The sequence below is a fragment of the Microtus oregoni genome, unplaced genomic scaffold (genome assembly GCF_018167655.1).
Source record: "Microtus oregoni isolate MIOR12 unplaced genomic scaffold, Mior012 000021F_ref0000039, whole genome shotgun sequence".
NCBI lineage: Eukaryota > Metazoa > Chordata > Mammalia > Rodentia > Cricetidae > Microtus > Microtus oregoni.
In genome coordinates, this window is record NW_024543080.1 from 12820105 (window position 1) to 12836046 (window position 15942).

At 33.6% G+C, this 15942-nt stretch overlaps 1 protein-coding gene across 7 annotated transcripts in view; it reads left to right on the forward strand.

Annotated features, from left to right (window-relative positions):
- The window catches only part of Epha5 (EPH receptor A5), a 288480-nt gene that overhangs the window by 266454 nt on the left and 6084 nt on the right, over window positions 1-15942 (forward strand). For 6 of the 7 annotated variants that reach the window (XM_041671225.1, XM_041671227.1, XM_041671226.1 and 3 more), the window contains 3 exons: window positions 2780-2929; window positions 11250-11443; window positions 14303-14458. In XM_041671225.1, coding sequence (XP_041527159.1) covers window positions 2780-2929; window positions 11250-11443; window positions 14303-14458 — 500 coding nt within the window. Of the gene's footprint in view, window positions 1-2779; window positions 2930-11249; window positions 11444-14302; window positions 15906-15942 lie in introns of those variants that run through there. The other variant, XM_041671230.1, reaches the window with a different exon arrangement.

A 15942-nucleotide genomic window follows, 5' to 3' on the forward strand; every position in this document is an offset into this window, starting at 1 on the left:
TATTCTGAATTCATAAACGATGCCATGTGTGTGTGTTTTATAGAATGTTTAAAAGTAAAAGAATGGTAAAATACAGAATTTTATATTAAACACATATGTTTACACGGTGTGTATATAAAGAATGAATATGATTATATGCACATACAAATTTGAATAGATAGTAATTTGTATAGATAGATAATTTAATTTATCTTTACTATAGTGTTTTCTACTGTGAAATAAATTAAAAAGATTTTATTCTTCATCTCAAGAGTTTAATTTGTGGGAAAACAAGTTTCGTTTTTTTACGTTTTTATTTTCTGGAGGGATTAAAATGTCTCACTACTTGATTTACAAAGTATAAGAACTATTAAGCCCAAGTCTATGGAAAACTGGTTATTACTCACAGTGTAATAGCTATCATAAATATGCAGCTTACAGAAAGCTAAATAACTGAAATAAAATAACTGGAATAACAAAGTATAAGATTAGCTGAGGAGAGCAGGGACTGATGTTATAAAAGGAGTTTGTGAAAAAGTTTCTTTACAATTTCAAATTTTAAATTGAATTTACTTTGTGTTAAAATTCAAAAATTTAATTGAAGTATTAAGAAAACCTTTTAATAAATGTTTGAAATATTTTGTTGGATATCCTCAACTTCAGAATTATTTGTAGGCACGGGGATTCATTTTATGTTCCTTCTCTGTACAAATGAGCTAATTGTGTTCCATTACAGAAGAACGCTTTTGTCACCTCTAATTCTTAAATCCATGCATTTCATGTCTCCTTATTAAATTCTCCTATAAAATTGGTAGTCTAATAAAAAGTTCTGTACTATATTATATGGTTGGATAGTTCCAGTTTGACAACTTTGACTCGTGGTACATGGATTTGGAGGGATTTATACCATGATGCAGTGCAAGAGTAATTTGGTTAAGCAACCAAAGACTTCCAAAGGTCATCTCATTAAACCAATGAATTAATTGATGCGATATTTCTACTTTCCCACATCTAACTATTACAGCTGTTATTTCATTAAATAAAACCTCAATTAAGAACTCTTCCCGGGTTAGAATTGCACTTAATAAAGTTGGCGTAAAAAAGATTGAGGTTATGGAAGGTCTATTGCTGCTGTGATGAGTGACTGTCTTAGGTAAATAGGAGCAGCTACCCCAAGGCCCTTGCTACTGTGTTATGCTGCAGCACCAGTGGAAGAGCCCGGGATCCTGATACTTTCAGGCCTCCCTTCTAGAAATGGGGTGTGAAAACGGTAGAAAATATAAGTAATGAGACCTATCAGGTAAGTGAGCCTCAGAAGTTAGTGATGCGAACATTGCTCCAATGAACAGGAGAACAATTTAGAGCTGACACTCAGCAGAATCAATGAACTACAGTCTCGAAAAGGCAATTTAATCACATGTTGAAGAACAAGACAATTCACCTCCAATCCAAAAATTCAAGGTGCGTACCAAGGCCATGGGATTGCTGCAAATCCTGATCTCAAGGCCAGCCTGAATGACAGAGCAAGATTCTGCTTCAGGTAGCAAAGCAGTAAAAACTTATCCAGGCCCTGAAGAAATGGTTCCATTGTTAGGAGCACAAACTGCTCTTATAAAGAATGTCAGTTAGGTTCCTAATAGCACATCAGGCAGCTTAAAAAAAAAAAAAAAAAAAAAAAAAAAAAAAAACCTATAACTAGCTCCAGAAGATGTGGGAGCATCTGCCAACACCTGTACTCATGTGCATTCCCCCTACATATATATACATACTTAAAAATAAAAATAAATCTCCATACAAATGAAAATGATACCAAAGAAAACAAGCATATTACAACTCTGTGTGATACAATGTTTTATATGTATTATTAAACAAAACAGTTTCCAAATATTTCCGGTAATATTACCATATGTGTGCATGTGTTTGTGTGTGCATAAAAAGATTTAGCCTAAATTTTATCCCCTTTCCAAATTTCAGTCATGACATAAAACTTATTATCTTATATGTCTAAAAAGTTTTCCTAAAAAGTTTATGTCTCTTTTCTTGTATCCTAATGTTTTCACTATTCTTTCTACAAAATAGGTAGGTATGAATTAGTTTTTTGGCAAGAAAATCTGTCTCTCAATATATATTAGCAAGTACACGAAAAAATAACTGTAAAATATAATCTTTTTGAGTACCCACAATCTTTTGAGTAGTTAAGTTAAGCAATGGTGTTTCTTAGGTTCAATATTCTAACTGATAAACACTAAAGTATGGGGTTAAGCTAAGAGGTGGATAAACAAGCCTTATAGAAATAAAACAATGTCGAGGAAAAGCGACCTTTTAGTTTTCAGCACGTAGAATTTTCCTGCTTGTCTTATAAACTGTTAAACATTCCAGGGTTTCATTGAACAACAAGTCATGCAGAGTATTTGAGTCCTTTACTTTTACAATGCTGAGCGTTCACCTTATTGATGTGCCTGAGTACCTCCCTCCCCTCATCAGCTCTGCCATCCTGAGCACTCTAATTGAGATGTAGGTCCTGTATGCCTTTCAAGAGTCAAACAGAATTTATAGCAGAAACCTTCCCGACAGCCAATTAGTTGTTAGTCTACAAGTGCTCATGGGTTGGGAGATGTGAAAAGAGACTGCATGCTGTCAAACTGATTCACTTAAAAATGTTACATCTCTATCTAGATCTTCTCAAAGAAACCGCAGTATCCCTAGATACCCTTGAAGTATGATAATGTATATGCATGCACAAATATATTATATATATATATATATATACATATATATGTACATGTGTTTTTACTTTTAGGGAGGCAAAATTCCAATCAGATGGACTGCCCCAGAAGCAATAGCATTTCGAAAGTTCACTTCTGCCAGTGATGTCTGGAGCTATGGAATCGTTATGTGGGAAGTTGTATCTTATGGGGAGAGACCCTACTGGGAGATGACCAATCAGGATGTAAGTACAGGGATTCTCTTTCTCCCTCAAGTTGAGAATGGAACGCTTTGTTCTCTGAGTCCAGGCTCCTATAGTGTTTTAAAATTGTGAAAAAGATAGTTACTTGGAAAATGTAAAATGCTTCGTTTACCTTTTGGTACATTTGTTGCTATGGAAATAATCTTTATGTGAATGCTAAAAATGAAATGAGGTAAAGTAGCATAAGTTGCAGTTAGGAAAAACTTCAGTCTTTTGCCAAGTAGGTATAGTTATACCACAGTGCTGTTCCACTCGGTTTATGTTAGTATTGTTCTCAAAGATGAAGAAGGGGCAGCCATCTAAAAATGAATGCTGAAATCTAATCTTGGAAATGAAAGATGAACTATATTGCACTCATAAAAAGTATAATGTTTAGAATTATATAATTCTAACAGGAAAAAACCACACTGAAGAATTTTTCCAATTTTAAATGCTTACATTATGATACTTAGGACAGAACTGTGGCCTTTGCTTTAATTATTTCCCATCATTAATATTCAATACACTCTCTTTGAGTCTGGATCATATTAAAATTTGATATTTTCCCATCTGATAATAACTATAAAAGTAGCTAGGTGTGTTGAACCTGCAGAGTGTACCATATACCCTTTACCAATGAATAGCTCTTTGTAAATCTGTGTACTGAACAATTTTAACTCAATAATGTACTTACTTGAAACATATTTTTTCTTTCTCCAATTATTTTTTATATCCCAACTCTATAGCACACCCTTTCCTTTACATACCTTCAGGTTCTCATAGGCAGATACTATGTGTTTGCAACTCACTTTGTTTACAATAGCAATCACATACAACCATCGAGTCTGACTTTTGAAGCACAGCCAAAACTACATCTCAGGAATATTTCAAGGTATATGTCCCAACTGTAGGCCATGGAAACCCAAGTTATGTGAATAATTAATAGGACGGCATGGTCAAATATTTGTTCCCTTTTCTTTACCAATATTTGTTCTTGGATTGGTCAGGATTTGTCAAAGTAGAGAAACAGAAACCTGGGAGCATATTTGATTATTAATGATGTATATATGTTGTATATGTATATGTATATATATATATATATATATGCACATATGTTTCTTAAAAGCATCTGGGAATTAATAGCATGTGTTTGCATTCTGCAAAGACACCTGATAGAGTTTTCTGGAAAGACGAAAGAGGACAATGGAATCTAGCTGACTTCCTAAATCTTTCTCTTGCTGTTCATTTCCCTCCTCATGAGCCCTTACTTTACCATGTGTGTGTTTCCCTAACAAAGGAAAGCACAGTCTTGCTAGAAGTACTGCACTGATCATTGTTTGGAATTGCTTTCCCACTGTGTTGGCTAGTCTACTTTCTTCAATTTTCCATAAGTGGTAGCAAAAGCAACATCTCAGCTTTCCCTAAATTTTTCTCTGGTAGCACTAGAAGATTACATTCAGGAGTCACCATCTCCCCTCTGTAGTCTCCTACAGTTGCTATAATTGGTCTATTTGTGCACAGCTCACATGGCTCCAGAAAGCTAGTATTGACTTATACTTCTCTATAGTTTAGGAAGCAGTTAAAAATGCCATTCAATTTCAGAAATATGTGTATGTGTCTATACCTGCAATTTATATCTTAAATATTTTTAATATTATATTTATATATGTAAACTTAAATAACACAATAAAGAGATGTTGTCATTATTTTGCTTCTATAGTGGAGAACTGGGGCTTAGAGAAGATCAGCAATTTTCTTAATGTCATAAAATAATAAAATTTTTAGTAGACATATCAATCCTTTTTTCATGCTTTTTTTAAAATATATGATTTATAGCAATGGCTATGATTTAGAGCAACTAAATTATTATGCAATTCTGTTTTTATGTCCCAATCACATCAGTCTCCTAAATAAATGAGTGATGTAATGTTCAATTCAATAGATAGAAATTAGTCTGACTTGAACATGGCTAGACAAAGCCTTGTTTTCTACAGTTTTTATTTTCCACATAAATGCTAGATGCTCACATTACCTTTGAACCAACACAGTTTTGTTTTTAATTTATTCAACAAGCATCATTTTTTCTGTCTTGTCACAAATACATCAAATGAAAATACATCCTATTAATCTATTTCATAGAAATAAGATTTCCCTATTTGTCAGCCTCTATAGTTTCTACCCCCTCCTGAGACATTTTGACATCTGATCCATTAGACATTCCTAACTACGCAATGGATATTCAATCAGTATATATCAGGTATTGACAATTATATCAGTTAAGTTAAAATTGCAATAAGTTACACTTAAAATTGTAGACAGTGAAGTTATAGATCAAACAAGAAGATTCTGATGGTAGTTGAATGTTGTTGAGTACTTCTGTGGACATTGTCTAAACTTGCCTTTGGTCCAGAGAAAAGAAATCTGTATTAGTACAGATTTATTTTTCTTTACAAGTCTCTCATCAACCACCAAAGCCCAGCAAGAAAGCCAAAAGCTAATATCAGTTTCTTAATTTACCAGTATTTTGACAATTTGACGCAAGTTTAGAGTCATATGAGGACAGAGAACAACAACTTTTAAAATTGCTTCTGTAAGGTTGGTCTTTAGTCAGGACTGTGGATTATTTCCTTAATGCTCGCTGATGTGGGAGGGCCAAGCATATTGTGGGTGGTGGCAGCCCTAGGAAGGTAGTCCTGAAATTTATAATAAAGCAGGCTGAGAAAGCCATTAAAAATAAGCCAGTAAGAAGCATTCTTACATGGCAATTTGAGTCCCTGCCTCCAGGTTCCTGCCTTGAGTTCCTGCCCTGGCATCCCTCGGTGATAGATTATAGACTTCAAGCTGAATTAGACTCTTTGCTACCAAATTTCCTTTAGGTCATTCTGTGTCATCATGACATTAGAAACCTGTGACATTGCCAAGTATCCTCAGTGTAGAAAAAGCTTCCTTACGCCTTAACTGGCAACTTGTATGGTAAAACCTCACTGCCTAACTGCACAGTTAGATGAGTAAATTCATGGCAGTGCTTTTTATGGGTGGGCACTGTACTTGTATGGGAAAAGATATAGGGGCAGGAAATTGAAGGATTTAAGGAATATTTGCTAATCATTCTCATCTCCCTATTTTTATCTGTACCTATCTGTACCTCATATACTTATGCTCCATCATTCTACCCTTTTGGTTTTCTAATTCTCTTTGTCAGTTAATAACTTATTTGGCGTTATAGCATCATCTAATGTTCCTTGTTGTATGGAGCTGCGGGCCTCTTCCCACAGCCCGGCTTCTGTTGAGGGAGCTGTGGGTTGCATTCCACCACCCAGCTCCTACCACCGGCTAGCTTTACCCAAAATAACAACATACAAACTGTATTCATTTAAACACTGCTTGGCCCAAGAGCTCTAGCCTCTTACGGGCTAATTCTCATATTCTGCCTAACCCATTTTTAGTAATCTGTGTAGCATCAGTCTTACCGGGAAAGATTCAGCCTGTCTGACCTGGTGGCTAGCTGCTTCGCATCTGCCGGGAGAGGGGAGCATGGCCTTGCATCTGCCCCCGAGAGGAGAGCTATGGAGTCTGAGCTCACTTCCTCTTCCTCCCAGCATTCTGTTCTGTTTACTCCGCCTACCTAATTTTCTACCTATCAGGGTCAAGCAGTTTCTTTATTTTTTAGCCAATGACCTTCCTCCATCAGTTCCTGTCACTAACCACTGTCTTTGCTATTTTATCATCAGTCTTTATTCTCTTTCAGTTTATTTTCCTATCTGAAATCACTTCAGGGATTTCACCGCTTTCTAGACAATATTTCAACAAAATTAAAGAAAGGAAATATCAGTGTTGTATCTTTAAGTATAATTTAAGAAGAAAACTAAGAGCTTTGGTCAGATCTTCTAATCTATATGAAGCTTACAACGAAGGATTATCTAATCACAAATCATTCTGGAAAGTGCCCTCTAGTACAATGTAGAGTGCATGATGTGTTATTTATTGAGCTTTTTGTCATCAGTGACATTTTATTTCCAAATACTACACTAAGTATGTTCTGCCTCAACTGTAACTCAATTTGACATAAACAACAGCAAAGCAGACTAAGTGAACTCAATAATCACTTCCTTTCATTGACACAACAAAAGCAGTCTCACAGAACAAAGATACACTGGAGATTCTGCAGTTCTAAAAGTTAGATCCCTTGATACCTATGTACTTGATATGATCTGACCTAAAATGGACTTTTGCTTTCAGAGGCATAATTTTATCATTCATAGAACATACTCTAAATCTCACAGAGGAGACCTTGCTTTATGCCAAAAAGAGGGAATTCAATAAACTTCTTTTGATTTAGGATGACTTCAGCCACAACAGACAAAAAGGAGTCACAGTAAACAATAAAAATAATCATGAATGAATCAGATCATTTTAAGGAAACATGAGACTATGAACTCTGAGGCTATGAATTCCTGCAAGCAATGGAATCTAGTTTATTAGTAGAAAACATTTTAAATATCAACATTTTTCATAACACAAAATAAAGACAAATTTTATATTTATTAAACAGCATTTCTATAGTTAGAGATAGTATCATTCCCTAGTATTTCTTGCTGAATATATGAGTTCATATATACCATTAAGCATATAAATTCAAAAATGTTTCTGTCACTATAGTAATCTGGTTTTCACTCTTCTGTGTGATTTAATTTGTCTTTTCTTTGACAGTTAATTTTCTATTCATTTTATTTTAAATTCTGCAATTGATAATCAAATAGATTTATTACTACATTTGATGTGTTACAATTTCTTTAAAAGGCTCACGGGAATATTGGGCTTTAAAGTACATTAACCTGTTTTGTAATGAATGCACATCTATTACCAATCACATACTTCTTTTAATTTTTATATGAATATTTTGTGTCATATATATGACACAATAGATTCTATAAATCACAATAAATAATTTGTTGTCTTAGTGCATTCTGTATTGCCATAGCAGAATATTTAATACAAGTTAATATATGTTTTCTTTCCTTTTTTATTGCTGTTGTAAAACACCAAGACCAGGGCAAGTTATTAATGAAAGCATTTAATTTGACTTCTAATTTCATAGGGTTAAAGGTTCGTCCTGGCTGAGCAGCATGGCAGCAATCAACAAACGCATTGGCTAGAGCAGCAGCTCACAACTCACATCTTAAACCACAAATATGAACCAAAGATACACACTGGAGATGGCACCAGTCTTCCGATGCCTCAAAGTCATTCTTAAAGTCCCAATGACACGGCCGTCTTTAAAATCAAAAAGCAAGTTACATGCTTCCAATATATCCTGTCACAGAACAGACATTGTCAACCCAAAAGTGAAGACTAGGGCCATAGGAAGGAAATAGTCCACCACACAGGACCAAAATATAGCTGGACAAACTCCAATCCTATATTCCATGTCAGTGCATTTAGATGGATCTACCTTTGCTGCTTCCCTGCCGACAAGATGCATCACTGTGGCTGATTCCATTCTCTGTGTCCAATTTCCTTGTCAGATGTTCAGTGATGCTGGCATGTTCAACATCGTGGGGTCTCCAGTCACATCCAGGCTTCATACTTGCAGTTTAGGCAATGGCCTGTTTATGCTGGGACTGCCGTGCCACACACTGCCTGGCCCTAACAGTTCTCTGAGGAGATCGATTAGTAGGAAGCAGAAGCAACAGGGCAATGGCATGAGTCTTTTGAAACCTCAAAAGATGCTCCCAGTGACATACTTCCTATAACAAAGTCAACCTCCACTCTAATCCATCCCAAATAGTTCTTCAAGTGGGGGACTGAATATTCAAGTCTAGAAGCCTATGAGGCAATTATCACTCAAACCACCACAGCAGGTGAAGAAGAGAGGCCTATTTCTTTCAAGATTCTAGAGGTTGAGAATCCCAAACAACATGCTGTAAGGTTATCTGGTACACAACCTTCTGGATGCAACAAAATTAAATAGAGAAACAGGGAAAATTGGAAAATACCCCAATTAGAACTCCTTTAGTCTTTGCCAAAGATGAAACATTCTGACATAATTATTTTTCACTAGATTTTATTTCCTGGAATACATTCATCTAGCAAATTGTAACAGTGAAGGTAGAGCTTCCAACACATGAGCCTCTAAAACTCAAAAGTCCAGAGACAAAACCATTGTATTTAACGTAAAAAAAAAAAAAACCAAAGAGTTAATTTAACTTATTCAGGTCACAATTATATAGAGAGACAGGATGCTCAGTGGAAAATATTTTAATTTAAATTTTTATTTTATTTTAGAATTTTATACATGAGAACTGTATTTGTATCATTTATACCAATTCCTTTTGCCTTCCAATTCCGATGTCCCAACATACTCAATCTTAAATCTATAACTTCTATAATTATCTTTGCTATACATATACACTAAAGATAAATAGAACTAATTTAAAACATTGAAAGAATAGAATGCTACAAATTAGATTAAGTTTTGAGTAAAATTTTCCTGAGTTTATAAAATTTAATGATTTAAATGATATACCTCTATGTTGGCCAGTTAGGGTACTAAAGATAATAATAGTAGTAGTATCTTATGAAAGATGTAATGAAAAAACAAGAAAGTAAGTAAATAATGTCCCTTTAAGATATCAGGGCAATTGGTACTGTTAATATATATTTGTCACATTTGACATTTTTCGATTTTTTTTTCTAAACTTTAATTGGGTCTTATTTTGTAATCTATTGTTTTTATTTCCCATGATGCTTTTGCCTTAGTGCGTCAACTTTGCTACATTTGTTGAAAACACTTTTTTGCACAGTTTGCCTTTTGATTTCTATCATTGTTTTGAAGTTAAATAGGATAGCTAAGGTAGAAGGCTGCTTGGGTCTCTTCTCTGAAATATTCCAACTATTTCCAGACACTTTCACAGTCCTTGAGCACTTATATTTTTCTGCTTGCACTTTCTTCATAGAAATATTTTTTATTAATATTTTTGGTAGATAGAAACTAGATAACCTTGTACCCGTTGGATTCACACACATTGTGGTCTGTCTATTCCCCAACTTACAACAAATAAAAAGAAATTCCAGGTTAAACCTAATAATATTTACTTCCTTCATAGCTGTGTACTTCAAGATAATAGAAGTTCCTTCTTAATAGGATGCGTTTGAACTTGTATCTGATATCCCTTTTCCCTATACTCCCGAGTCATATATGCTTGTAAATGTATAGTTATTTCTTCCTTACTTTCACCATATTTGATCATGTCAACCCCTTTATTCGGAAGAGATTGCCTTAACTTAAACCCCTGAAGATTTTTTTTGTAAATTTTTTACTGATTTTATTCTACAGTTTGTTAAATAAACCTAAATTATTTGAGGTAAAACACATTTGAATCTGCTAAAGGTAATTTATAGTATTTTTGAGAAACATATTAATTAATGTTTTGGATATTTTCATAAATGAGTTAAAAGGCCATTGAATTGGTTAGTAATACAAATAAATATTTTTCTGTATTTAGATATTTTGATGTCAGTAATAGAAATATGTTTTTATCCCCATAAATAGAAAATACTCATATATGTGTTTAAAGTAAATATTCCTAATGCCTATGCCAGTAGATACTCATTTCAAATTCCTGACAGAAATCCAAAGATAATAATAAACAGTCAGACCTTGATATTATTAAATGATACATGAGACAGTTATGCTAATTTAGCCTTTGACTTATCTATCATTTTCCATCCAAAATTCTCTTTTTAAATGAAATTGCCATTTTAGTACTTTGAAATGTGACTGTATATAATTATAAGAAAAAATATTATATTTTCAGAGGAATTATAGAAAATATAATCCTTATTTAATACTAGAAGGCAAGAATAAATAAAACATGTTCTACTTTTTGGCAGTTAGTTTGATAAAATATCCTTCACCAAGGTTATAGGTAAACCTCATCTCAAGTTTGGTTTTTATTTTGTTTTGTTTTCTTTGTTCTATTTTTGTTTTTATTGTTTGACACGGGATTTCTTCACAAAGTCCTGGTTAAAGATCCAATTACCTCTGCCTCCCTAGGGATGGGGAATAAGGGCATGAACCATCACTACCATTTAGTTTTTAACATGGTAAAAGGGCCTAATTTTAAATGGTGTATGTGATAGTACCTTCTTTCCTATTGTCTTATTTTGCAGCAAATAAAAGTGTTCATGGTTTACAAAAATAGTGCAGCTGGTTAGTCCTGCAAATATGTGAATACAGATGGAAATGAGAAGGAGGAAATTTCTCAAACACTTCCATTACATTAGTGGTATCGTGGACTCATTCTGTTTTTGCTTTGTGCAGGTGATCAAAGCAGTGGAAGAAGGCTACCGCCTGCCAAGCCCCATGGATTGTCCTGCTGCTCTCTATCAATTGATGCTGGATTGCTGGCAAAAGGATCGAAATAGCAGGCCCAAGTTTGATGAAATCGTCAACATGCTGGACAAGCTGATACGAAACCCAAGTAGTCTGAAGACACTGGTTAATGCATCAAGCAGGTACACGACCAGACTTGAGCTATTTTTCCTGAGTATATCTGACCAAGTTGATATAATAAATGTTTCATTAAGTCATTTATGTATTACTACAGGAATCTGTATGACAATTTATTTAACTATGCCTTTCATAATGTTCTCCTCTTGAAATAAAAAAGATATATGAAGTTTATACCTAAAACATCTTTGCCTAACATATTTGTGTGATATGTCATTGTCAAACAGAGAGTACATGCCTGCTGCACTGAAATAGCTTTCGAAAACAAGATCCAAATGTTTCTAGAGCATAGGTTCAGGTAGATAAATGAGATTATAGGAGCTTAATTAAGCCCCGATGCATTTTATACTAACTATCTAGCCGGGCGGTGGTGGCGCACGCCTTTAATCCCAGCACTCGGGAGGCAGAGGCAGGCGGATCTCTGTGAGTTCGAGGCCAGCCTGGTCTAGAGAGCTAGTTTCAGGACAGGCTCCAAAACCACAGAGAAACCCTGTCTCGAAAAACCAGAAAAAAAAAAAAAAACAAAAAACCAAAAAAAAAAAAAACTAACTATCTAATAGTAACAATACATGAATTCTTTAGAATATATTTTAGTATTGGTCATTAGCATATGGTTGTATTGTGGCATTCAGTTTATGAACATTGATGGTTGATAGGACCCTTCGCCTTTATCTGGTTGTACGGAGATATTTGTTAATTATTTATTATTTGGTTTGAAGAGTTAAAATTGGTAAATGAGCAATTTTGTGGAAAATATGTACAAGCCAATAACCATATTTTCTACTTTTCTGAATTGCAATAAGAATGTATTTAAATAACATTGGATATTTGCAAAGTACTTTTTTCTCTTTAGCAGAAAAAAATATCAAAATATTCCCAGTAATAAAAATCAAGTTGGTTCCAAATTAGAAAATTAACTAAATTATTAGCATCAGTGTGTTTAGTGTCATTGTTTTTTTACAAGAAAGGAAATCGTGCTAGTAGCTGAAATGGCTGTCTATTAAGATGAATTAAATGACGTTGTTTGCTTATGATGAAGTTACATAAATTCAATGATCTTGCTGCAACACTTGTTTACTAAGTATTTCAACATAAGTCAGAAATGAACCCTAAAAATCTTGAACTTTCTATACTAACAGCTAGAGATTATATCTCCTTAGCAATTATTACATGTGTTTTTCCCTAAATATACTTTTAAATTCCTTATGGTGATGTATAATAGTATTAAGTCTGTCTCTAATCTACTTATTTGAATGATGTTGAGGTAATTGTCACAAATGAATCTAAGGTGATAATTAAAAAAAGTTCTAGTGTTCTAAATCATATTAATTTTTCCTTAAGAATCTTTCCTTACTTTCTTAAACATGGTGTATAGGATTTTCATATATATAATTTATAGAATTTAACATAATATGCTTGTGCATGGAGTAAGCATTCAGTATGTACTATTCACTACCCATCTTTAATTAAACAGTCTCATACAAGAACTAATTCTGCAAGGAGTTTGCTCTTGGATATCATCCACACTCACTTATATTACAAGATTTGATGAATCCAGTAGCTGTATAAATTATATTAGAATATCTCTTTGTAGACAGAAGTTTCTGTTCTGCCCCATCCTACAATTGCTCAGTTCCAAAGAAACACACTGAGTTTTATATTAATTATAAACTGTTTGGCCGATTAGCACAGGCTAATTTTTAACTAGTTCTGACAACTTAAATTAATCCATAATTCTTGGAGTCTGGATACAAGAGTTGTGTTGAAGAAGTGCTATTTGGTATTGAGCACCCTCTGATCACTTGTTCTCTGAATTTTGATCACTTGTGGACTTCTGTAATGAACTCTTTGCAAAGAGAAGTTTCTTTGATGAAGGAAAAGATCTATATTTTTCTATAAGCTTTAATATTTGTGATGCAGTTAGTAATTATGTTGCTTTCATAAAATGGCAGTTATTATTTCTTCTCTAGGATCCACAATTTCATTAACCCTGAGTAATTGGGTAGGCTTCCAGTACCAGGGATGATTTCCCATTTGTTGAATTAAATCCAATTAGAGAGGTGATGATTTCTACCATGATATTAATACTACCACTGCACACATAGTGAGTGTTATTGTGCAGTGATGGATATTCTGTAATTCACTGACATCATCAGTTGTACGACTATTGACCGCCTCCTACCCTAGCATGCTTCCCTGACTTATGGCAGAATGGGTCTTTCAGATCAGATCATGTTTGATCCTTCAGGTCCTGTGTCAGAAGTGCATGGTGCCTTTAGTCATACAGATTTACCATGAAGGTTTCTTTAATGAAGTTGGTGATAGATGGAAAAGAATTGATCAAATATAAAACTTTTAAGTTATATGGATAAAATGTACTATGATAGACTGTGAGGGAAAATGAAAACAAGCAAAAACTGGACTATTGTATCATATACTGTAATTGGAAACACTTAATAAGTTGATAGAGAAAATGAATTTTATTCCGGCTATGTTGAATTCATGTTTGTATGAGAAACCTGGAAAACTCAAAGCAAGCTCATGGCAAGCTGGAGATTAAAGCTTTACATAATGAATTTAATATAATTTAATGCTATCAAAAATGAACAATGAAAACTATAATTTTTTTACAGAAAATTTAATAATTTCTCTATTATAAGCCCAGATCCACAGTCTACAATGAAAGCCTAAAGGTGATTTTTGTTTTTCCCTACTTCTATTTCGAATTATTTATTATGCAAGTGATTGTATATTCCCTTATAGTTTAATTGTCCCAAAGATTCTTTGAATTTGATTTAACATTGTAAGTACAGATCAAAATTCATATTTTATTCCTTGCAATATTTCTGTTTTCTGTGTTTTAGGGTATCTACTTTGTTGGCTGAGCATGGTTCTCTGGGGTCAGGGGCCTACAGATCAGTAGGTGAATGGCTGGAAGCAATCAAGATGGGCCGGTATACAGAAATTTTCATGGAAAATGGATACAGTTCAATGGACGCTGTGGCTCAGGTGACCTTGGAGTGAGTAATTTTTCTGATCATTTTTACATAAATGTTGGGGCAAGAAAAGTATATGCAGACAAAGGAGTGGATGCAATCAAGGGAAAGCAGTTAATCTGTGTCCTTATGTGGCCGATTTCAAAGAAGCCTCATCTTTTTTAGCCTGTATTATTAACAGCTGCATGGTTCATGCTTCCTGTGACCAGTAACTTTGCATTCTTGTGCATCAAACAAGCAACATTTGAATATTTGGATAACTGGAATTATAACTTCCTGGCAAAGTACTGGTCCTTTATGTTGTGGAAAATTATGTTTCCTTGATGAGTTTTTATACAGATACTTATGTTATATGAATGTAAATATAAAACAAAAGAAACTGTAAGCACAATTGGTGTGGTTAGTCCCGTGTAACAAAAAACAAAAAACAAAAAAAAAAAACAAAAAAAACCTGAAAGAACATACCCCTAAATGACGGCTTTCTGCAGTCAATATCCAGGTAACGGCTTTAACCGAGTTTCTCTGGCAGGAAGCTCATTTAATATCCACATGGTGCAACTTACATTCTTGAAGTCTCAGAATATGTTAGAGCCTGCCTTTGATGTGTTGTTATTTGGTGCAATCTCAGTGGAACCAATTGTGCCCTTTTCTGTTTGCACGTTTAAGATACAATTTAGTAAATCCTATTAAATAAAACTCACTAGAGCTAAGTATCGAATTGTTTAAGGCTATAAGTCATTTGTACTTTATTATATACTCTTTATGTGTAATTATTTTAGCCTAATCATTATTTGTGAAATTAATAGTCTTATTATTGTGGTTCCATCTAGATTAAATCTAAATTAATAATGTTTTAACCTGTGAAATCATGATAACTGACTTCACATGACCTGTGAATTTAAAGGTTAAAATATTGTTATAAGAATTTTAAAAGGTTAGGATGTTCTAAGTCACTAAACCACCATCTAAACTTCATCTCTTAATGTAATATCGATACTGAGTGGTTCTATAGACATCCTTAGCTATCATTTTGGCTTGTTTGATTCATTCAATTCATTGCTCATCACCACAAAAGGTAACAGGGTACCATTACTTATTATGGACTAATATCACAGCACTGTCTTCCTTCATACTGATAACTAAATATACATAACATCACAACCACTTGGCTTGCTTTCTTAGTTTACTTAATCCCATTCTCTGAGTTGCTATTAAATCACATCTTGAAAAGATGAATGTTATGTCCATTATTTATTGGATGCTCAAGAAATTTGTTTGTGCTGTAGTTAAACAGTATACTAAAATATATTCCTGATGATTTAAAACTATTTTTACATAATTACTATTTAATTTTTCAGTAAAAATGGTCATTTTAATTTATTAAAGTCATTTGTCATTTTATATTAAAATGATAACTGTAGGTATTTCTTCTACCCAATGTCAGAGTTCTTGTAAATACATAATAAAATTATTTGCATTAAACAATGTCTCTGTTTTTATTAAGATAA